Genomic DNA, 24911 nt, shown 5'->3' on the forward strand with positions numbered 1-24911 from the left:
GTCAATTTCACTGGGATTTCACATGCAGATTAATTTGTTCATCCACATAAATATATACTGCTCCTAGGTCTTGCCTCAACAGCTGTCCTCACTTAGGATTACAGAAATTCTACATCTCATAAAAGATACTTAGAATAACAGTGAGATCTGCTACTCCATTATGCTGCCAGGTTTTAATTGCTGAACAATTTATTAAAATCCTTTACTTTGGGAAGGGGGTTTGTGGGCCAGGGCAGGACAGTGAGCTGCCTAGAAACCTGGTTGGGTACTATTGGTGGGCAGTAGATGGTCTCCCACCCCCAAGGCCTTGTGCAGTTCCCTCCCCTGGAGAATTTGGGCTGACACATTCAGGAACAGAGTACAACTAATGATGGGATGCCACTTCTGTGATTCTGTTAGGAAAGACTGGGACATCTGTCCTTTTGGCTTGCATACTTGGGTGAAGTAAGCTGCCATGTTGGGGAGCCTCTCGTAAGGCAAGGAAATGAGCATGGCCTCAGGTCAACAGCCAGTGAGGAACTGAATCCTGCCCACAACCACAAGAAGGAACTGGGATGAGGGTCCAGCCCAGTTTTGTCCCGAGATGCCAGTAGCTCCAGCTGACCCATGACTCACTGCCTGTGAGACACCTGAGCCATACCCGAATGCCTGACCCAGAGAAACTGAGATAATAAATGTCCTGTGAAGCCACTAATTTGTGGGTAATTTGTTATGCAGCAACAGACAAGGTACTCTTAGCTACCTGAAGAAACAAGGTCAGCAGCATTTCTCACACCCCTGGGGTCAGTGGTAAATCCTCTTGGGCAGTTGATGGAAAAGCTGTGCAACTGCATCATGGCTGTCCAAATGTGCTCCCAGAGCCTCCACAGGACCCTTTGATGGCCCCCATTCTTCAAAATGATGCTAGTTATGGATGCCAGGGACCCTACATACACAGAGAAGTTCTCCAGGAGTCCCTTCTGGGGTTGTTCCAATCTTTATAGATTCAACTCCCTCAGGAGTTTTTTTTTTTTTAAGATTTTGTTTGTTTATTTGTTTGTTTATTTATTTATTTATTCATTCATTCATGAGAGACACCGAGAGAGAGAGAGTCAGAGACATAGGCAGAGGGAGAAGCAGGCTCCATGCAGGAAGCCCAATGTGGGACTCAATCCTGGGACTCTGGGATCATGCCCTGAGCCGAAGGCAGACGCTCAACAGCTGTGACCCCCCGGCATCCCAGGAGTTCTTAATATGAACCATACAATACAAGAACATTGTCTGATTCTTTGCTCACTTCTCCCATGGATGGTTCACAGGAGTACCCTTCCACATGGGTAAAGGAGAAGTTAATTCCTTTCATTATAGTGGATGTTCTGGGGCTTAAAGGGTTAATTCTCTTGCAGAAAGGCTGACCTAGATGGTATCATTGACACTCCTCCAGGAACACAAGGCCATTTAACAGAAGACTTGATCTCAGGGTGAGCCTACTTAGGCTAACAAATGCCTTCCCTTGCACCAACCACCACCATATTCTTCGTTGTCTCTGTCATCCAGCTTGGGGCCTGCAGTTCACTTCTTCCTCCCAAGTATCTTCCTGGATTTCTCAGCCAGCTACTCTCAGTAGCACCACATTTCTAAGAAACCTACATCTTGACCATTCTAGAGCACTTCTACCATCAGATTAATTGCAGCTCATAGATCAGAATAGTGTTCCCAGAAAACAGCTCTGCAAGCCCATTTTCCTGGCAATGTAAGAATGCCCAAGAGGGGTCTTTGCTGACAAACTGGGAAGCTGATTGGGGAAGAAGGAGGCTATTATATAGAGGCCATGGTGTCAGGGGCCTGGGTTTTGGTTCAGATCATGATCTTGGGGTCATGGGACTGAGCCCTGTACTCAGCGTGGAGGCTGCTTTGGATTCTCTCTCCATCTCCCTCCTCAAACCCCTGACTTGCTATAACAGTAGAAAGTACCAGGAAGAGCATCTGGCTAATCACTCCCTACACTGCCAGCTGGTGGACAGTGTCTCCAGGAGAAGACTATGCATGCTCCGTGAATAAAGTGTAGACAAGTCAAATCAGTTGGACAAATGAGAAATACTGGAAAAATACAAGATCACCCTTCTGGTGATCCACCAATACACATGAATATGTTACAAGTTTTGAGACTTCTCCTAGCCTATTGTTTATGCAGCTTTGACCTCAAAACCTGCCCCCTCCCCACCCTCACACTTTTCCTTCTTCCTAGCAGACAATCCCTTACACATGGTGGGAACTCACATATCTACTGGAGTAAAGCATAGCATTTACCTAAGAGAATTCTGTGGGACACAGGTTTAGAAAAAATTGGTTCCAGCTCCCTGTTTATTCACAGATGAGGAAACTGAGGCCCTGAACAGTGAAGTGACCTGCCCAAGGCCACCCTGCTAGTTAGTGGTCTAAGATCTTCTGGGTCTTAATGACTGAACTTGCTATTTCCTTCAAGGAACCAAGCTTGGGGGCCCCAGTCAGATGATAGAGAGAGGCCTCAGGCTCAGTCTATAGAGCGTTACTGCCCACCTCTGCTTTCCAGTGCCCCATTTTCCCCTCTCCCCACCAAATCCTACCACCAAGGTCCATATTACTTCTCAGTGTCACTAAGCTAGTGGAAACTTGTCAGTCTTTACTTGTTATCTCTGTAGCACTTGACATTGACAGTCACACACTTTATTCGATACTTGATTCTTTGCCCTTGGCTTTAGCGAAGTCACCTTAGTCTGGCTATCCTCTTAGGCTGTCTCTTCTGAGTTTTGTTTGTTTGTTTTTTAAGATTTTATTCATTTATTCATGAGAGACACAGAGAGAGAGGCAGAGACATAGGCAGAGGAAAAAGCAGGCTCCCCACAGGGAGCCTGATGCAGGACTCAATCCCAAGACCCTGGGATCACGACCTGAGTCAAAGGCAGACGCTCAACCACTGAGCTACCCAGGTGCCCCTCTCCTGGGTTTTCCTCTTCTTCCCTCATCTGAAGTTCTTGTGTTCCCAATCCCACCCAAATTCTCCTAAACCACTTCTTCTCAGTCTTCCTTCTCTTTGGATGACACAACTTTTTTCCAAGGCTTCAATTTTCTATCTGTCTGCTAATGACCCCAACCCTATTCCTAATCTTGATGAGCACCTTCCCTGGGATATCCCCATGAGGTGACCTTTTCTTCACCCACCCTCTGCCTCCAGCACCTCAGCCAAGCCTGCTGTGCCAATTGTCTTCCCCAGTCTACCATCTACCGTGTACTCAAATCCAAGAGATATTCTCGAATCTTGCCTCTCTGTGGCCTCCTAATGTAATGAAAGGCCTAGTCCTGTCAATCCTTCTTAATTTATCTCTCGACCTGGCTGTTTCTTCACATTCCCATCATGTCTTCTCTATATTACTGCAGCAACTTCCAAGCTGGCTTTATCCCTTTCCAATCTAGCCTGCACACTGCAGCTAGAATGGTCTTTCCAAACTGCAAATTTTTAACATGTTTCAATGCTGCCTAACTGCTCACAAAATGACATTGAAACTTCTAATTATGGCTTCCTCTCCTAGTGACCCGGCACCACTTCTGACTCCTCCCCACCCTGCATGCTCCAGATCCAGCCACCTTTTGCCTGACCCACTCTTCTCTCTCTGGACCTCTGCAGCCACGGCCTCCCTCCCATGTGTCTGAAACACACTCTCTTCTCTTCCAAGGTTGGGCCATTTTCTCTTATTCTAATCTTGGCTTTGAAGTTACTTTCCCTGGAAAGTATTTCTTGATCTCTCAAGGTTTTCCCAATGCACTTTCCTAGGACATCTCTGTAATCGATTACCAAAAATTGTGAACTTATTTTTCTCTCCCCTCTACTTAGCGAGGCAAGGACTCCTTTGTGTTGCGACCTCAGAACCTAGCACAGTGCTTAGGCACAGTAGGTATACATGTCTGAAGAATGAGTGGATGCATGAAGGAGGAAACAGGGGCGCTCGCACAGGGGCAAAGCCAGAGGGGACAATGTCCCTTGCCAAGGTATGAGTGACACCAGCTCAAGGAATCTGCTGAACTATATACACTGAGCAAGGTGCCAAGGTCAGTCATACAGAGAAGAGAGACCAAACAAGTCACTAAAACTACTGGAGTTAGAATATGGAGCCATAGTGGCACAAACAGGGAGCCCCGGGTAAAGGTTGTCCTGGGAGATATCCAAGACAGCCATTTGGTGCCTGTGGAGACTCTGACACATTCTCTGTAGCACCAGAAATACCCAGCTATGTTTAAAGGGCCAGAATGTTCTTGAGTACCAAAGTCCTAGGGAGAAGAACAGTGTCTGGTATTATCAAAGTGTCCATCAAACCTATTCAAAGATGATGAACACTTGTTCTTTCAAGTGAGAAGCGAGAGACTGAATCCTACCCAGACAGGGTTGCCAGGCATGGCTCAGAAACCCTCTTTGCCTGGACCCAGGCTGTCTGATGTGATAGCCATTGGGTATTGGAGTGTGAAATATGCACAAGATTTCCAAGACTTTGTATGAAAAACAATGTAAAATAGCTCATCACACTCACTGTATGTCAAAGTGACAAAATTTGGGTAAACTGAATTAAATAAAACATATTATTAAAAAGAATTTCACTTGTTTCTTTTGCTTTTTCAAACGTGTCTACCAGAAGATTTTACATTACCTACATGGCTTACATCTATTTTTATTGGACGTTGACATCTAGATATTACTCAACCTTAGCTTGTATACAGCCCAATTTCAAATTTCAGCATTAGTGCCAGACAATCATTTCTAGATGCAGGGTTCTTTCGTATGAGTAAAATAAAACTTAAAAAATTATAAAGACCATTATTAGGTTTGCAACATCTTATTTTGTGGGAGAGAGAAATATTTTAAAAATCCCACCATCTAATATCATCCTTTCATAATTTGGTGTGTAAACATTAGAAAAGGCTGCAATTTCAGAATTATTAAAAACCCTTTAAATTGTGAAATTAAGCTTTAAGAACATCTTTCTCATGGCACCCTCTCTTCCGACACCAAGGATCAGATTTGCACTAATTCACACGTGAAAGTACAGCTCAAAGGTCTATCCACTATGATGAGCCTGTATTTGACTGCCCACCCCCCACACCATGGACACCAAGCATGGAAGACAGGACATCTCCACTCTTTGCTCCAGAACCAGCAGCCTCAGGTCCATTCTTGGTGCTGCTGATCCTAACACATTGGTATGGTTTTTCTGATCCCTGGTCCCAGTTTATCTCCACACGCCTTTGGCTGCCCGTGCAACCTGACCCAGAATGCACACCTGACAGGGGAAGGCAGACAGCTCGGGCTGAGCTCAGGCCTCCTAGAACCCACCACTGCTCCCCTCTGCACAGGACCCTCTTGCTTTCCTGGAGAACTGATTTTGCTCTGTTTTGCTTATCAGCTCCTTTGAAATGAGTGGGACCCTGTGGTTTGGGGAAACCACAGATAGGCAGCAGTACCTTCCCTCCAGGAAGAGCAACTGCTCTCAGCAGGCAGCAAAAAGGCTTCTCTTGGGATGCCGCCAGGATCTGTGTGCGCTGGTACAGAGCACCACCCAGATGGCAACCATGTGCGTGTGTGTGCACGCGTGTACGTGTGCGTGCACACAACACAGGGGAGAATGTTCTCAAAAGGCAAATGCAGAGCGTAGCTGGGACCAGGAAGTGCGGAGGTGGGCCAAGGCCTATTTTTGCAATGTTTCTGAAAAAGATGCCTCGGTGTCTGGGACAAGGGCTCCTTCGAGTCTTATTTTAGCCCTGTGTGAATCACATTACACAATAGTAATAACAGACAACACCTACTGACCCCTGGCTCTGGTTCAGGTCTTCTTCCAAGAGCTTTAGATCTGCGCAAAGATTCTCTGAGGTAGCGCTGGGTCTCCTCCCCTCTCGTTGTGGAGGGGACTTTGAGGGCAGGTCAGTAAGCAGCAGAGCCTCCAGATAAAACCAGATGGGCTGGCTCTCGGCCTTTATTTCACACTGGCCCTGGCACATGCTGGAAGGTTCTGGAAAGATGGAAAACCACAAACCACTGCTAAAGAATGGTGTCTCCCTTTGATGCTCCCTGGGCTATTTCCAGATATTTCTCAGACTTTCCAGCTAAAGGATGAGAGAATAGTCAGGGCTTCCTTTTACCTTTTGCCGTCAATCCTCAGATTGAAGCAGCTGAGATAAGACCTGTAGCCCTAGTGAGTCCAGGGATGCAGCCAGGCCCAGCCCGCTGAGCTCAGAAATGGCCTGCTTGAGGGCCAAATGTCCCTCAAGTGGAGAGGTAAAAAGCCAGGTCTTTTCATACCTTCCCATGCACGTCTTATCAGTCCAATCTGTCCATTCCAAGTCAGTCCTGAACCACCTTCTGCCTCATGCCTCCTTTATTCTCACCTCCACTCCCCCAAGCCAGGGCCACACCCTACAAGAGCCCCCTGACTGTTCTAAGCCTGCAGAACTGTCCCTCCATCTCCTTCCCCGCTGCTTTCCACACACGCTCACACACCACTCTCCCTACCCTCGCCTGGTTCCTTGAAGCTAAACCAGACTATAACCCAAGGCCTCCTCATCACCCTGACCCCCAGCCCTGCCCCGCAGTTCCCCTGCCTTCCAGCTCTGCTACCCCAGTCCACTCACTTCCCTCCAACACGACCTCCACATGCCTCCCCACCCCCATGCCTCCACCTTCCCATCCAAGGCTGCCTGAATCATAGCCCTTGTGCCACTCACTGCAGACTCCGCCACCACGCTTCTCATGGGACTTACTCCCCTGCCTGCAAAGCTGTGCTGTTTTCTCCATGGGCCAGGGCCCACTTTTCTACTTCTTGATGCTCGTAAGGGCAAGTGAGTCAATGTCCTCATCTCTAAACTGGAATCACAGAGAAGATGTTGGGAGGCTTAGCTGGGAAAACATAGACAAGGTGCCTACCACACGTCAGGAGAACTGTTTGATCAATAAACACTGGCTGATTGTGGTCCCGGATTTATGTGCTAACAGAATTCTTTGTTGAGTGAAGGTGGTTTTAAATTTCCCATGATTTGATTTCTCCCCTGTTTCAAGGATGCTTTCCCACACCTGCACTCCCAAACCCTCATGTCTTCAGTAGACGGTTCTGACAGTGAATCCAGTGAGGTGCCCTTCGGGTGCACAGTCCCTCAGCCGGTACCGATGAGGGACTCAGTGTCGGGCACTCTGCTGGTACACCTCACCTGCCCCAGCTTGCTCCAGGTCTCGGCGGGGAGACTGATGTGTGCCCCTCAGGGTAATGAGGGCTCACAAGTGAGCTCAGGAGTGAGGAGGAGCTGCTGACCTTAGCCCGAGGGGGTGAGATGTCTTCCTGGAGGACAGCCCCCCCCCACACACACACAACTGCCCCAGGTTTCTGAAAGATGAAAGAGTGCCCTGAGAAGACAGAGCAGCAAAGATAAAGAGGCATGAAGCCTCGAGCACAGTCAGGCAGCCACAGCCCCGACTGGCTGGGTGGACCTGCCTTCTGGAAGACGTGAGCCAACGATGAGCCAACATCTGAAAGGTTTTAGATGGGAAGCGAAGCGTCTGCATTTGGAAAACTCTCCATGGAGAAAGAGCAGGGGATGGACTGGTAAGGGGCCAAAGCCATACTGGAGGGTGGTGGAGGCTGCCATAGTCACCCAGGCCACAGGGGACAGTCACTGAGGATGGCAAGCAAGGCCAGGGACCATGGGCTCTCTAGGAGGCAGACTCAACAGAATAAGGGTGGGCCATGTGGGACTCCAAAGGTTTGGGCTTGGCTCCAAGGTGAACAGTAGGACCTGTCCTGAGATGGAGCAGGTGAGAGCAAAGTGGGCGGCCTGCTATCTCGAGAGGTAGTACAGGCAGGTTCAGTGAGGCTCGGGGTAAGGGATAAATGATAGATGCGTCCAGTGGGGCACCTGGGTGGCTCAGTCCATTGAACATCCGACTCTTGATTTTGGCTCAGGTCATGATCTCAGGATCATGGGACTGAGCCTCGTCATCGGGCTCCATGCTCAGCACAGAATCTGCTGTAGATTCTCCGTCTCCCTTTGTCCCTTCCTCTGTACGAGTGCTCTTTCTAATAAATAAATAAAATCTTTTTTAAAAATGATGTGTTCAGATGACGAACCAGGGGAAAATGTGGAGAAGCAGGAAAGCAGGAGAGCAGATGGAACGATGTCTGCTCTGGCTGGGATCAAGGTCATGGTGGGTGCTGGGTGGGGGCAGAAGGTGAGAGCTGGACCCGTGGGCTTCCGTCACATAGAAGGGTCGCTCCTGCGGCCTTAGGGACACCGAGGACGACCACAGGGGCGCTGGCCGATCCTGCTAGCCCACACCGAAGCCCTGGCTGCAAGGCTGCTACGTGACTCCACGGGTCCCCCTTCCTCGGTCACATGGTGCCTTCTTCAGCTGCTTTTCCAGCCGCCCCCAGGCCCACTGCTCACGTCACTCCATCCCACTGTCTGTCACCCTGGCCAGCACCGGCTTTCCACAGCCGCCCGCCCACAGCTGTCACCTCCTCTGCTCTTTTCATCTGCTATCAGACTCGGTTCCACTTCCTGGCGCCCGGCCCCAAAATCACTCCCTCTGCTGGCCTTGGCTTCCATCCCCACTATTTTAAAAGTACACATTCCACCAGACGTGGCATCGCGATTGCCTCATTGCTTATTTTGCGCTCCGGTTTTTAAAGTTAAGTTTGACATTCAGGCAAGTTAAGTGTTTGGGCGCCAGGAGCCAAGGCTGAGGCAGGAAGCTCTGTGCAGAACTTCTCTGCCCGCACCCTCTCCACCCCCGCACCACCTTGTTCCTGGAACGTGCCCCAACTCAGAGGTGGGGGAGCAGGCACAGAGCCAGGACCTCTCCAAACCCATTCACATGGCTCCCTGCTCCTGCGGGGCCGGCCCCCTCTCGGCCCTGCCTCCTCCACCTGCTGCGTAGCTGTGGAAAGATCATAGGGCCTGGCAGGGAGCTCATGCTAATCCTGGAACTAAAACCCATCTGACGATTCATCAGCATCTCACCACAGCTCAAACAGTGCTTTGCTTACTGGGGGTTCAAGACTGCACTCAGTACTCAGCATGGAGTATTTCGCCTCACCCTGACAGCAACCCTGGCTACCATTATCATTCCCATTTCAGGATGAGGAATCGAGGCTCGAGGAGTTTGAATGACTCACCCAAGGAGCAGCAGATAACTGGCAGACATGCCCTATCTCAAAGCTCACAGTTAATCAGTTACAGTGCCTGGGCTCTGTTTCCTCCCCTATCAGACGGCAGTGATCCCTTCACCTGAAGGGTCGCTAAGAAAGTCCCAGGAAGGGGATGTGAGAGCCTCTGTCATGTCTCGTAGAGCTGGAGGGTGTGGTTGCTCTTATTCTGAGTCCTGCTGACATTCAGATTTTACTTAGGAATTATGCCAGGTGCCCAAGCCTCTCAGGATGTCCCCGGGCCTGTTCTGTTAGCTCCGTTCCTTTCTGTCATTAGAGACGCATGTGGCACATCACACCAGCCCATCATTCTTTGCAGCGCTAGGGGGGAATGGTAACCCAACATGACAGTGCTCTGGGTTACAAAGGGGAAAGGTTCCTATGTTACAACTCTTTATTCTACACCAAAAACTGGGCAGGTCACCAGTCTTCACTCAAGCTGCATTTGTGTGATGTGCCAAACTGCTTTGCTGTTGAAGAGATCCCAGGGGCCTTCAGAGAAGTGCAAAGATGCCACTAAAGCAGCTGACGTTGGCGTCTCCAGCTGGGAAGGGGGGTCTGGTGACCTCCACCCAGGGGAAGGCACGCGGGCCCCACAGAAATGGACAAAGTGGTGATAAGCACAGCTCGCCTGGTCCCTTGAGTCCCCTCAGGAAGAGAAGTGTATGAGGGGAAGGACTCCTCCGGGGCCACAGGGGAGGGGAGGTGCCCCTGAGCTGGAGGGAGTCCTGCTAATGGAAATCGCCTCCAATCAGATTCACTCCGTAAATCATTCCTGCACATTCTTCCCAGCAGAGATGTTTTCATCTAGCAGACAGGGCTCGGAAGTGACCTTATTAAGCATCTCTGAGCTACTTCCCTCTTCTTACCTGTGAGGAGACAACACCCTGACAGCTGAAGGGTTGGGCACTATCTTAGGACCCACGGCTTCTCGCGCTCTGTCCAGTAGCTTCCCTCCCCTTCACTGCACTGCCATGATGTGGGAGAAAATGTACAAAACACTCAGAAGGTTATAGAGGGCAGACTGAAAATCAGGCTTTGTGCTTTGGTTGTTGGACAAATGGCCTAGGAAGGTGAAGAGAGCAGGTATAAAACACTCAATGGGGTACCAGAGTGGCCCGTGAGCTTCTGAAAGGTGCTCCACCTCACTAATCACCAAAGAAAGGGCCCAAACCTAAACCACAGGAAGATACCACGACTCAGCCTCTCGAAGGCTCAAGTGAAACACACGAAAGCCAGTCACTGACGACAAAGGCGAAGAGCCCCTGGAACTCCCAGACGCATCCACAGCCGGTGGGGTGGAGACCCATGTTCACCAAGACAAGTACAAGATTCATTAAAGGAGCACTGTTCATAAGGTAAAACCCCAAAGGAGCATTCACAGAACAGATATATCATTGGCAATATAGTCATACAAAGGAATACTCTACAGCTGTGAGAATGAACACACTGCATCTTGAAAGTGTGGCTGGATTTCATTCCCTTAATTTTGAGGGAAGCCAGACACACAAGAGCATATACTGTGTTAAATCCATTTATAAAAGTTCAAAAACAAGCAATATTAGTCTATGGCATTTGAAGTCAGGACAGTGTTCCACGGTGGGGAGGAAGGGGCAGGGACATTAGGGTGGTTCTGGCACCGAGAGTCATCTTGTCCTTGATGGAGGTGCTTGATGTAGGAATGGGGGTGGGCTCTCCCTGGAAATTTCTTCAAGTGTACATGAATGAAGTGTCAACTTTTCTGTACATATATGGTACCCTGATTCAAAGTTTACTTAAGATGAAGAGAAGCTCTGGGTCTTCGGGCATATTTTAGTCTTGCAGGGATATTTCAAAAGCCACCAAAGTGGAAGAATTCAATACAGCCCATAACATGGGCAAGAGCCACAGCCAAACTCAGCACTCCCATCTCTTCTCTTGAGCATGTCAGCTGTCCTGATGACCCTGACAGCACTAAAGAGAACACCCCAGAGTGCAGAATGCAAATCCAGGGTCTCTTCTTTAGCCTTCTGCTTTCTTAAATGTGTCCCAAAACACTGTGGGGTCCCAAAATCAATGAACAAAAAAAAAAAAAAAAAAGGATAATTTAGAGGAGAGAGAAACGATGCCACCTTCCTTCCCTTTGTGGTGTTATCAGCTCCGAGTGCATGGGCTAGGGCTTGTTTTCAAGGTTAGCATATGGGAACCTTCCTCTCAGGGGGAGTGGCCCACTGTTGAGAAGGTACTGGCAACCTGCGGTGGGCAGCAAGATCCCAGCCAGGCAGCCAGTTGGTAGACTTGCCTACCTGGGGAATCCAATAAGTTCCATGAGAGCAAGTGTTTGGACTGCTTATTTACTGATATATCCCTACATGAAAAGGAATAAAGGAAGCCTTATTCAATACACACAGTCCAAGGGCACCTGGGTAGCTCAGTTGGTGAAGCATCTGCCTTTGGCTCAGGTCATAATCTCAGGGTCCTGCGGAGTCTGCTTCTCCCTCCACCCCTCTCTCCTTACTCCTGTGCGCTCGCGTGCTCTCTCTCTCTAATAAATAAATAAATATTTAAAAACCCAACAACAAAATACACAGTCCAGAAGGAAGAAGGAAGATTTCCTCTCAGCCCGGCAACAGGAAGCTGCCCTGGCCTGCAGCCAATGAGAAGCCGCCACCACTGCATTTTTGTCCAATGAATGTTTGTTCAGAACGACCTCTCCAACCTCCTCCTTTCACCTATGAAGGATGCTTTACCTTTTGTTCTTCAGACTTGCCCACAATCCCCCATAGTTTGTATGTCCCAAAATGCAATTTCTCTGTTCTTTCTGGCCAAACTCATTTGCTGCTCAACAACCTTTATTGTTTAATTTTGAAGGTTGACACCTAATAACATAATACTCAATAACCAGCAGGATAAATTTTGTGGGGGAAATAGTTCATTCCAGATCAAATTCCCAATCCTAGGCACTGAACACACTTCTCCGTGTCTTTCCACATTTCTTTGCATTGTCTCCTTCCTCGGGCAATGTGTAATAAAGGAGGCAAACCAGGGTGGGGAGGCGTGGGGCGGGGCGAGGGCGGGGAGAAACACGCCTCCAGAACTAAAGCCATTTAGTGCCTTTCAAAGGCACACGGGTTCTCTTTGGTCTTGCTGAGAAAACACTACAAGAAACTACCGACTCAGTTAGCTAACTGAACTATGCTACACCCATGCCTCCAAGCAAAGCTGAAATAGAAATATCAAACTACCTTAACTGGGAAACAAAATCCTCATGCAGCATTTCTTCTCTTTGCCCTATAAGCTGCAGTAAAACACACACATACACACACACACACACACACATACACACAGCAGTGAACTTGGACATAATATGGGCTTTATATTGGGGACAGAATATATTTATATATCTATAAACCTAGAATCTGAAAACTTGATTTTGAGTTTTGGCTAAGCATTGACTAGCTGTGTGATCTTGGACATGTCCCTTAACCTCTCTGAGCCTGGATCTCTCTACCTAGGTATGTGCTCAATCTGCTAGTCTTGCTTCTCTGTCCAAGTCTTTATAGCCAGTACTGGTGCTCAATCCTAAACCCAACAGTCAGGTGCGGGTCAAGGACAGACTCCTTTTGCAGGTCCCCACCAGCTCCTTTTCCCTCCAGACCAGTTTTTGCTTCTCATCTCTCCCACCTCACCCCAGAACAAACTCCCCAGTGTAAGACCCAACACCCCCACCCTGAGGAGGCCAGTGTCTTAAAGCCAGGATCCCATACCATACTCTACCCCCTTGGCTCCGCCCCAGTTCAGGCTAAGCTTGCTTTTAGAGGTTGCCTACCACTGTCTATCCTTCCTTGGGGGGCGGGGGGTGGGGAGTGCATCACTGCTGCCTGGCACAGTTCTGCTCAGTCCTACCTTATCCCCTCCACTCACTCCCTACCAGCAGGAGCTCCGCTGACCCAGCACTGGGCAGGGACATGTTGCTTAGGACATCTGGGGTCGCTGAGATGATGAGGCCATGACAGAATGAAAGTCCAAGCATTCCAACATTGACTGAACTAACTCTAAGCTCCTTATCCTCAATTCAAGACTTTGTTATGACACGACCCCCAGTTTTGCATCCAGAATTATTCTCCCCTCCATCACCCACACTCCAAGGAAATTGGACTGACTCCTGCAAAACAATGTGGCTCTCCCACCTCGTCTTTGCGTATGCTGCTCCCTCAATCTGGGATGCTTGCCACCTGCTAAAATCCTACCTGTCACCCCCAATTCCAGCTCAAATGCCATTTCCTTCAGAAAGCCTCTGCCTCCCGTCCAAGTATAAATGCCTTCTCCTGGGTAGGCCAGCTTAATGCCGTTTTGACTTTTTTACAGGAAAGCTCGTAACTCGTATGGCTTGCTCTGTGGCCAAGACAGAAATAGCGACACCAAAACCAGGACGGGGCGGGAGATGGGTTCCTGGGAATCGGGGACAGGAAGTCCCATGCATTAGCTCCAGAATAAAAAATATGGCCTCATAGCAACCCACAGTAGAGCATTAGGAGTCAGTCCCATTTTCTCCATAGACCATGAGCTCCTGGAGAGTGGAGACCAATTTCTAACACAGAGCTTGGCATGTGGTTAGTGCTTGATAAATGTGTTGAGTGGATGAATGAGTGAAAGAATGGGAAAACGAATGAATGAGACACGTAATGTCAAAGCTTAAATAAGGTGTGTGAAAACATCAATTAGGGTGCTTTGTTCAGATGAATTCTCATCAGCAATTTTCTTGACTGGTCCCCTTTCAAAGGCTGAGATGCAACCACTTTGGGAAATCTGCCTGAAACTCACAGAGCAGGCAGTGGCAGAGGGACAGGGGCAGCACGCAAGGACCCAGGGGACCAGGAGTGGAAGGAATCCGGCCTAAGAGGCACCTCCCATCTCAGCCTCTGTGGTTTCCCTTGCCCTCACGTCCCAGTGAGAACCCACTTCTATGCCATGTACCTGGTACTCAGAGAGCCCCCCCCAGGCCAGCAGACACTGTTCTTCTACAGAGCCGCTTCTAGGATGTTCAGAAACTCAGCTTGCTGCCCCCTGGCTCCTGCCAAGGATCCCTGAGGCTCCACGATGCTCTGGAGTGAAGCACACTCAGAGCTACTATCAATAGGCTCACAAACTCTTGTCTTGAAAAATGGTGCACAGGAGGGCCCAGAACGTAGCAGATGGGGAGAGCATGTTTGCAAAAGCTAAGTGTCTGTGATGGGTTTCCTCTCTCCTCCCCTCTGCCTTGATGTGGAATCACCAACTCTGTGCTAAGCTAGTGGAAGAGCCTTGACTCTGAGGGAATATGAACATTTTTTATGCTTAGCCGTTCCAGCCGTAAAGATTTTTATCCTATTACTGCTAAGTGACGAGTACAAGGAGAGAAATGATGATGATCTTTGGCAGCCATTCCAACCGAGTAAATACAAGGAGGGAGACATGCAATCCCAGACTGGGCCACTGCCCCTTCATTTCCCAGGATGAAAAGGAGCAAAGGAAAAATGTCTTCCCGGTGAGATGTATCGAAGTGTAGAATTTTCCCTTCAGGCAAGCGATGGGTATCCCACTGTTTGAACCATTTAGCACTGCACTGGACAAAGGCTGGGACGGTACTCTGAGGGGAACAATCAAACCCAGCCAGCCAGGAGGAGGTGACCTAATGAGCCTTCCCAGATGCAACGCCTTCCAGCTCGCGGCTCACGGGCGTGGTCCACCCTGCCACCTGCTCCCCTGCAATCAAAGCAATCCCATAATAAGTATTGCTAGGCAACAGCAAAAATATACATTTGCTCTATCAAAATATTTCCTCCCTGCTCGAGGGGTGTGCCTCCGTTTAATGGCTTCTTGTCTGCCAGATGTTCTATGGGCTACTTGGATGATGACAAATCCAGCTGTTGTCACCAAAATGTGTGGCGACAGTGGTGGGGGTGGCACAATTGGAAAATGAGGACTATTTGTTGGACCAGCCAGTGCTGGATAAACAGGAGAACTCCCCTGAGAAATCTCACACTCACCCCAGCTAGATGCAGTCTCTTCCTTACATTTCAACAGTTATTTATGGCATGCTACCGCCACCGTGATACAGACAGCCACGTCTTCATCTTCGTGACCCCAGAGGACCCTGGCGGTGCCCTGGGAGTTCAGGCTCTCGTAGATGTTAACAGGATTATGGATCTCAGGGGAAAATGTGGAATTAGGTTGCCCCGATGCAAGTGCAGTCATGAGATTCCCAGGGAGGCAGGCAGGAGAGCTGAGTGCATGGATGTGGATACATCTAGAATGAGAAAACCAACCACAGAAGCATGCACTAATGTGCAAACTGCAGTGACTCATGTACCGAGGAAGCTTCAAGGCTATCGAGTCCAACTGCAATGAGAGAAAAAAGCTGAGAAAGGAGCGGGGACATGTGGAAGGCCATGTCTTCTCACCTGATCCCCACACCTCCCACAGGCCCCGGATCAGGGAAGAGGAAACTGAGTCATGGCCAAGATGTGTCTAATGGCTGATGACAGCAGGTTTCAATCTCCATCTTCAATCTCATGTGAAAATGTTACATGTTAGGCCAGGGGTGGGTGGGCATGGGAAGGCTCGCTTGTCAACTCCAAAGGGTGAATGTGCAGGGTATCTATTTGAAACCACAGATATTTCTAAACTAGCCGAGATGTGGACATCACTCACTGAACCCCACCCCCCATAAAGCCTGGGAATGGGGAGTTCCCAGCCTGCCTCCTTGCCTTGGTCATTCCACTCTCTAGGGCAATCCAGCCACCTCCCCGGGCACCCAGGAGGACTGAGAAAACAATGTGACTGTTCTATTCCATATGGGGAAACAAAATCCCTGGCCTCTCTGGGGCTGCTTTCATACGGCGCCGGACCACGACAGGCTTGTGAGGGGTTCCATACTGCCAGTGCAGTTTGGCTTTTCCATCAGCCCAGCTGCCTATTGGGTGAAAACCTCCACAGCCTTGTCCTCCTCCCTCCACCTGCTGCCTCCTCCAGCCTCACAGCATCTCTGGATTCCTGAGCGATGTCCCCAATGCTAGCCGCCCAGGAGCGTGTGCTCTAATGCTCAGCTAATAGTTCTGTCTCAGGCGCTTGTCCACACATGTCCTATAAATCAGAATCCAATTACTGTGGTAAGAAAATTGGAAGCAAATTTAATAAGCACAGGCCACTCCCCCATGCTGTTTCTTCACTCTTCTCTTCCCAGTAATGAGAACTCTTTAAGGGAAAATGCTTTTTTCCTCTTTCACTGAGTCTGTTCTTCTGCCTCCTCATCTAAAGCCCCTGAAGATGGAGGGAGAGGCATAAGGGGGCTGCCTCTCAGGCCTCTTTCCGTCTTTGCACAGAAGACAGATGGGAGAAAGTAGTCAAGTGTCTGCAGATTTACTTTCCCTCACATTTGTTCAACAAATGTTTCTTGAAAGTCTATCACACACCAGGCACTGTAGTAGATGCTAGCAAAGACGGCTCCCCGTAGAGGGCAGAAGGCTTTGTTCTGTTGCTGGGGCTGATAATTCATGTTGATACTTCACTCTCGAGAACTCAGGTAACAAGTGGGCTGACTCTACAGCAGTGGCTCATTCTCACTGCAGCTTTGCCCCTCAGGAGACATCTGGCAATGTCACAACATGGGGGTGGGTACTACTGGCATCTAGTGGGTAGAGGCCAGAGATGCTGGCCAGCGGCTTACAATGTACAGGTGAGCCCCCAGGGCAAAGTATGATCCAGGTCCAAATGCCAGCCATTGACAGAATCCTATTGATGTGCTATAGGAGACAGGTCACCAGCAGCCCCAGCTGCTCAGAGCTGGGGTAGGCAGGGCCCAAGAAGGGCTTTAGGGCTTCATCAGCCCAGGCACACTGGCTGGCTGAAGTCAGGCATTATGTCAGGATGAAGTCGGGATATAAGGAGGCTGGGATCCTAGGATTAAGGGACTTAGCTGGTGGTTTTCACTTCACAGACACAGATTCCCTGGGAGATGAGGGCTGGCAGTAGTAGACAGGTCAACCCCAGTGGGGCCCATCTGAGGGAGGAACACTGGGCTTTGCTGGCAGTCTCTGGAATGCTCATTAAGCACAAGAGTGATGTGTGCACAGGGTCAGCCCCACATCAAACTCAGCCTGGAGATGGCCAATTCAATTGTTGGCCTCTGCTGGCACTAGCCCACGGCCTTATACACAGTCAGTGCTCAACAGACCTACCACGGCTGCCTGGTCCCATGTGCTTGCCCTTGTTCCCAATATCCTGTCCTCTCCACTTGCTGCTCTTTTGAATCAGGATCCACAAATCTGAAATCCTCCGAGTAACACAATCCCAGCTCCTACTGGGCAAGGTCAGTGCCCGGAGGCAGACATATGGCAGATAGACTTTTCCTCTCTGGATTCCCCAAGAGTGCCTTGGATTTGGTCTAAATCCTCCCTTTCCCTCTTGCCGCCATGCCAGCGGACCACACTTACTTAACAGATACAGCAGACTGCGTGAGAGCCCCAGACAGGACCTGGTAAACTCGGATCCTCGGGGACTGTGTCAGTTCTTCACTCACAACCAGCACGTATGTCTGGCCCTTGTAAATTGCTTTCATTTCTGCCTCTCAGATCACAGACCAGGGTGACCACAGAAATCTGTCCTGCTCAGGATGTCCCTTTGCACCTGCCTGCTCAGTGAAGCCCCCACTTCCTGCCTCCCTTCTACAGGTGGGGGCAGAGCTCTTGCCCAGATGCACTGGCTCCTTTCCTGGGCAGGAGGCTGTCCTTTGTCCTTCTGGAGGGTCTCACGGTCTGGACTCAGGACAGGGGAAGGACCACCCCACCTGAGATCAGGGGGGCTTCTCGGCCTTCTTCTCTCTCTTCTTCCCTGTTCTACCTGTAGTCTCCACTCAAGGAAATAAAATTACCTATTTTTTTTCTTTAATATTTTATTTATTTATTTGAGTGAGAGAGAAAGCAAGCATGAGCAGGGCGAGGAGCAGAGGAAGAGAGAGAAGCAGGCTCCCCGCTGAGCAGGGAGCCCAATGTAGGGCTCTCCCAGGACCCTGGGATCATGGCCTGAGCTGAAGGTAGAAGCTTAACCGATTGAGCCACTCAGGTGTCCCAAATTACCTAATTTTTAAAGAAAATTCTATCAGATGCCAAGGACCAGGATTAGTGCTGGGGAATTTTGATAGTTGTAATACAAGACTCTGACTTTAAGAAGACTTCAGGTCAGTAGCAGGGAGTGTTCGAGGTACAGCCAATGCCCTGGATCTCTGTGTGGGGGACTCTGTGCTGCTAAGAAGAGTCTCATGGGTACTTCAAGGGGAGGGTTAAGTTTGCAGACTCTTGGAGTCTTCTTCTGAAGACTTGTGAAGCCACAGATGCCTTATAGCCAGCTCACTGCCCTGGCATTATTTCTATGGGGAAACCAGGACTCCAGTTCCTTTCATGAATGGTGGTGACTAACAAGGATGGCTTCAGCCCCTCCACAGGACACATTATGTGCATCAAGGTTTCTAAGCTATACAGCCTAGTTGGGGAAACAGAGTCCATCAAGTCTGTTCACAGACTGCCTGCTTAAAGTACCTTCAGATTGACCAGCCTCAAAAGTCATCAGAATTCTTACCACCCTGCTCATAAACCCCAGTGTCCACGAGCGGGTACCCACAGACCCAGACAGAGACAGAAAGCTAGGAAGCTAACACCAGTCCCATAGCCTCTCAATTTAACAATGCCTTTGAGCTTCTCCATGCCAAACGTGCCGGGCTGCTCTTTGGAGCTGGTGCTGAGTGATTTCCCACAGTAGGCAGAAAGACACCCCCCACAGGGCCTTTGGCACAGCTGGACTACCCAGGTATAGTCAAGGAAGCCAGCATGGAGGAGGTGGGGTGGAGACAGACCTGCTCACTCAGACCTCAAAGTAGCCTGTGGCTTTGACTCTAGGAAGGACTGGTAATGAGGCAACGAGAAAGACTTCAGAAAGACCCTTTCTGCTGAGAAAAAAAGCTCTCTGCAGTGTTTCAGCCCTGACCTCTGCAGCCCACTGGAAGGCATGGCCGGGTGGCGGATAGCAGAACGAGCCTGTGTGAACAGGCTGCTCCGAAGCAGACAGCAGAGACGCGTGAAGAAGCCCCTCTGGTTGTTCATCTCGCACAACAAAACGTGCCCGAGCTGCAAGAGGAAATGACCCCTTCCAACGACCAGTGACTGAACAGGCCACCAACCCGCCTTCCCAGGGGTCTGGCCATCCTCCCTCAGTTTGAAAGCCAAGCCAGGCCACGCCGTGGGGATCTGCCAGGAACACAGGCCCAGGTCATAAGGTCTTCAGTGCTCCAGGATTTCAGGGTGGCCACTGGGTGCGGGGGGGCCAGGTGCAGGTGAAGGGGGTGCCCACACATTTCTCCCTGGAAGTGCCTGGGGATGGCCCCAGCAGTGAGCGGCACAGAGCGTGTGAGCTACACATCACAGACCCTTCAGCGTCCAGCCGGCAACAGATGGCACATCTGCCCGATTCCTGGCGTGGGCACCGCACGAACCCAGCCTGCTGCTGCTCTGTCATGACCACCGGGAAGGGGGGAGAGTGACAAGGGGGAGTAGGAGCAAAGTACCTCAGATGGCGAGTGTCCGGGACCGCCCGACTGCTGGAGATCCGCTCGCTCTCCCGCTGGTTGAAAGCATACAGCTTATAGGGATCGTCACCAACGCGCCACTTTTTGGCATTCAGGTACTGCCGCTCATCAAACTGGTCCCACAGGTCCTCCCAGTCAGCCTCCAAAGTCTGTGTGGCACAAATGGGAAGTCAGTGAGAATGGCTCCCAGCCCTCCACCAGCCTCCTCTGGGTGTCACCGCCCAACTGCAGAGAACAGGTCTGTCTAGCAAAGTTCAGCCCAAAGACGGAGCCAGAGGTAGGATGTTAAGAAAATCACCAGCAACGATAATAACAAGCAGAACAACGCAATGAAGACAGCTGCCACTTACTGAGCGCTCTCTACGGGTCCTGTGTGAGAATCTTTACTCGCTGCTCCTGGTAGTTCTAGAAGGTGGGCAGGGATCATAGTCCCACTACACAGACAAGAAAACAGCCTCTGCAGGCTACATAGGATCCCACCATCAGGAAGTGGAAGGGCTGGGACTTGCGTTCTAGTGTCCTGACCCCCTGGACCACCTCAGCAGGGCAATTTGAGAACACCTGGCTGAAAAGTGCTGACACAGTAGCTGGTGCAGAACAGGTACTAAATGACTGTCATTCCCCCTTTGCCACAGGAAGAGATGGGAAGTAGGCGATCCATCTATGATCGTGTGCGACCCACCAGATGGACGCCTGTGTGTTCGCTTCTTCCTCCAACCCAGGAATCTGTGATTATTTTTTTTTTTAGGGTTTCTTTATTTATTTGAGAGAGAAAGAGTAGGCAGAGGGAAGGGGCAGAGGGAGAGGGAGATAGAGGGAATCCCAAGCAGACTCCGTGCTGAGTGCAGAACCTGATGGAGTGCATCTGAGTGCAGATGGAACAGGGTTCCATCTTTGAGATCATGACCTGAGCACAATCAAGAGTCGGACACTTAACTGACTGAGCCACCCAGGTGCCCCTAAATCTGCGATTATTTTCCCGAAGCATCAATGCGGGAACAAGTAATACCCTCACTGTACCTGGACATGGCACTTTAGAATGTATAAGGTAGCTTCTGGATTCACGATCTTGTTTCATCCTCCCCAGACTCTCTGTGCCGAGCTGGGAAGACACGTTCTCACAGAAGTTATGCGCTTGTCTGCACAGGTGGGCCAGTGGCAGAGCCCAAAGGAGAGCTCAGTCTCCCAGGCCCTCCAGGGCATTCGCACAGCAGAGAAGGTGAGGGCACTGACAAGGCAGGAGGGGGTGGCTCCTGCCCAGAGCCAGGCTGCCTCATCGCTCCACCCACACCAGCTCAGCACCCAAGCAGAGACTCTCCGCACAGCCAGAGCCTCCCCACGCTGGACGCTTCCCTCAATGGCCACTGCCCAGTGAATGGATGCTGGCATTTTCACCCCCAGGGAGAGCCACTCAGACCTTTCAAGTTCATCAAAGCAAAAAGAACTCTGTATCTCTAGGAAGAACCTATTGACCAGGCTCTGCCCTGGAAGGTGAGGACTGGGGCTCCAGGGCTGGCAATATCCCCAAGGATGAGATGCTCACTCATGTGCTACTGACTCTAGTCACTGTGCAAGTATGAAAAGCTGCCTGAGTACTGCCCATCCCATCGCTGACCAGGATGCCCTCTGTACGTGGGGAACCTGACAGGAAGGCCCAGGGCAGGCCCTACAGATGGCAGGGCAGGTGCTCTACCCACAGGGGGCAGCTGCAAGGGGTGGCTTGCCAGTGTGCAGTTAGATCACGCACCACTTGATCTAATCTGGTAATTGATCTCTCTCTCTCTTTCTCTCTCTCTCTCTCTCTCTCTCTGTTATCTCCTTTTGAAACAGCATTCTCCTGCTAATAGCACAAAATGAAGCTTTGGAAACCAGCGATTTTTATACAATAATTGATTTTATTAATGTCCTGGGATACTGCTGCTACACAGGGGGTGTGGTGTGAGATCCCCTGCCTGTGCTGTGCAATGTCACAGCCTGACAGCTGTCACCCATACTTGGTATATCACCACAGGGTGACCCTGACATCTCACTGTCCAGGGAAGGGCCATGCGGCCCTGTACCATCTCCCACTGGCTTATTCCCAATTAGATTCATTGCAATCCTCTAAATCAGTGGTGACTCCTAGAGCGCTCTGGTGCTATGGAGGGGAGATGCAAAGATCAAAGGCCCCAGGCCTTGAGGAGGCTGCAAGGTTGCAGAGAGGCATGCACGAACACATCTCTAACACCTATACCAGAGGAATGAGGGAAGTGGGGAAGGCTTCCCGGAAGAAGTGTCAGATGAGTTCATGCTTGAATGATGAGCACAGTTTGCTTTGCTTAGGAGGAAATGAGAGGAGTAGACACGTGTAGTGAAAACCCAGACAAAAGGCAGGAAGACCTGGAGGAGGGAGAATGTGTTCAGGGCATAGCTAGCTCAGGAATGGGGAGGCCAGAGTGTGGACTGCAAAGAGCACATGAGTGAAAGAAAACTCTGGAACACGGCTGGGTCTATATGAAACAGGTCAGGTGGAGGTGGTCTCTGGCCACATGTGCACAACAAAGTGGAAGGAAGAGACTGCCACAAGGAGCCCAGCTGGAAGGTGACCTGTAATTGAACCTGGTGGGAAGGGAGACCTGAACCCGCCTCAGGACTGTGCCCCCTCCTGTGTGGCCCCCACCACCCGTGGCCCCCAAGCAAGATCTCACTTGACTCTCTGACCAGAATTTTTTTAAAGATTTTATTTATTTATTCATGAGAGACACACACACACACAGAGGCAGAGACATAGAGGGAGAAGCAGGTTCCCTGCAGGGAGCTCAATATGGGACTCAATCCCAGGACCCCAGGACCATCATCCTGAGTGAAAGGCAGATGCTCAACGGCAGAGCCACCCAGGTGTCCCATCTCTGACCAGAATTTGCTCAATCTAGAGCACGTGTGTTTCCAACCCTAAGTATGATGCCACGCACAGAAAACAAAGACCATCTTTTCCATGGAATATATCTGATTAAGTCAGCCAAACCTGGGCACTAAATATTGAAATAGTTTGGCATCAAAAATGAATGCTTAGAAGCACATCTAAGTGGCTTCATTTCTTTCCTCCCACCATGCTTTTGGGAGATGCCCTGAGTCCCCTTTCCTCCAACCTTCCCTGGCCTGTTCCTCTCATTCCACTTTCAGGCTCTTTAGCTCTAATACTATTAGAGCTAATTATGTGACTCTCTATGATTTCAACGTGTTTGGCTCCCTGTCTTCTTTCTCCAGCTACTAGCTCTCTCATTGCGCTAGGTCTCTTCTTCCCTGACCTACCACCTGCCCCATTAGAATGAGAAAGTCTCTATCCCACGAGGAGGCTTCTATCCTATTCTGAACTGTGCTTATCCTTAATAAAACTTCTCAAACTTACCCTGTGATAAAAGAAGTAACACATCGGGGGTACCTATCTTGTGTCATAGACATCTGCATCTATCTAATCCTCACAATCACAGATGCTAGTTTTACCAATCCCATTTTACAAGTGGGGAAACCAAGGCATAGAGAGAGTGAGTCCTTGCTCAATGTTACACAGGTACTATGTGCTCGAGGTAGGATTTAAACCCATGGAGTCTGGCTCCAGCTCCCATGCTCCCGACCATTGGATGACACTGTCTTCCCAGAGCCTTCCTGCTATTTCCTTGGGTCATCTTCAAAGACTATCTACGTGTTTCCCATCATTTTTCTCAGCCAACTTCTTTCTCAGGATCTTCCTCCCTCGGAGGATCTCTGTGCCCCCTTCACTATCACCCCACAAGCCCATGACTCTCCTTTCTGGGTACCCAGTCTTCCCCTAGCCTGGGCAGGAAGGGTGCAAGTCCAGAGGCAGATTCCTGCAGGAAGGCTGGAATACACCAGGTTAACACATAGGAGGTCAGAATTGAAAGCAATGATACAACTTATTAAAGATGATAGAATTCATCCATCCATCCAATACTTGAAACCCCAGCAAAATATTCTAGTGTCCAGTGGGATGTCCCTCCTGGGTCCAGCCAGGCACACAGAGGTCCCAAGGAGCCCACTCCAAGCTTCAAAGGCCTGCAACTTCTAGAAATTTCCTTCTTATATTGAAGCAGAATCTGTTGCCTGTCAGAAGCAAATGTAAATCCTATTTAGAGAAAAGCATCTCCAACTCGGATCTCCAGGATTCCTACAAAGCTCACCAAAAGGTGAAATCACAATAAAAAATATCAGAAGTGCCCAGGTGCCTCAGTCGGGTAAGCGTCCAACCCTTGGTTTCTTTCTTTCTTTCTTTTTTTTTTTTTTTTCAACCCTTGGTTTCAACTCAGGTCTGATATCAGGGTCATGAGATTGAACCCTGCGTCAGGTTCCGTACTCAGCACAGAGTCTGTTTATGCTTCTCTCTCCCGTTCCCTCTGGTTCTCCCCCACTGCGTGCTCTCTCTAAAATAAGTAAAATAAATCTTAAAAAAAAAATCAGACACATGGGAGTGACAGTGGAAACTACAAACAACAGATTTAGATCTTCCAGAGACTTCAGAGGCAGGAATTACAGATACAAAATAAAGCATAACCGTAGATAAAACAGTTAAAACAGGAAATAAAAAATTAGCAAAGAACAAAAGTTCACTGAAAAAGAACTGAGTATAACTTTTAGAAATGAAAAAGTATAATAAGGATTGAAGGTCAAGATCAAACAGGCCAAACAGAAAAGCTTATTATTACCTCCAAAGCTTTTTCACTACAATGCTGCATTTGTATTACCCCTGTGACAAGGCAAGCCAGCTGTGTTGTTCCCATTTCACACATGAGAACACTGAGAGTTAAGGAAACAGCAGGAGCCTGCTTAAGACCACAAAGATCAAAAGTTCGCTATGGAGACTAACTCAGGACTTTTGGCTTCGAGGCTTGTGTTCCTTCAACATCACTGAATGTTTCATTCATCCAGGGCCACTTTTTAGCCCCTTGTTGGGCAGTCATAAAAATGGAGAAGTATCTGCTCACCCAGTGACATTATTATTATTCTAATGTCCGCCCAGCTGGAACTGATCTTATTTTTCCAGGGGCCAGTCCAGGGAGTGAAGAGAACAGCACGATCTCTATGTAAGTCCTGCCCAGGATGAACGGTCTGGGAAAGGAAGG

The 24911-nt window shown here is 49.6% G+C and overlaps 1 protein-coding gene across 3 annotated transcripts in view; it reads right to left on the minus strand.

The window, feature by feature from the left end:
* GALNT14 (polypeptide N-acetylgalactosaminyltransferase 14) overlaps positions 1-24911 on the minus strand; it is a 206073-nt gene that overhangs the window by 57008 nt on the left and 124154 nt on the right. For all 3 annotated transcript variants that reach the window (XM_055327343.1, XM_055327342.1, XM_055327344.1), the window contains exon 2: positions 19774-19943. In XM_055327343.1, the coding sequence (XP_055183318.1) occupies positions 19774-19943 (170 nt within the window). The remainder of the gene's footprint in view (positions 1-19773; positions 19944-24911) is intronic.

Source organism: Nyctereutes procyonoides, unplaced genomic scaffold (assembly GCF_905146905.1).
Source record: "Nyctereutes procyonoides isolate TBG_1078 unplaced genomic scaffold, NYPRO_anot_genome, whole genome shotgun sequence".
In the NCBI taxonomy this organism is placed as follows: domain Eukaryota; kingdom Metazoa; phylum Chordata; class Mammalia; order Carnivora; family Canidae; genus Nyctereutes; species Nyctereutes procyonoides.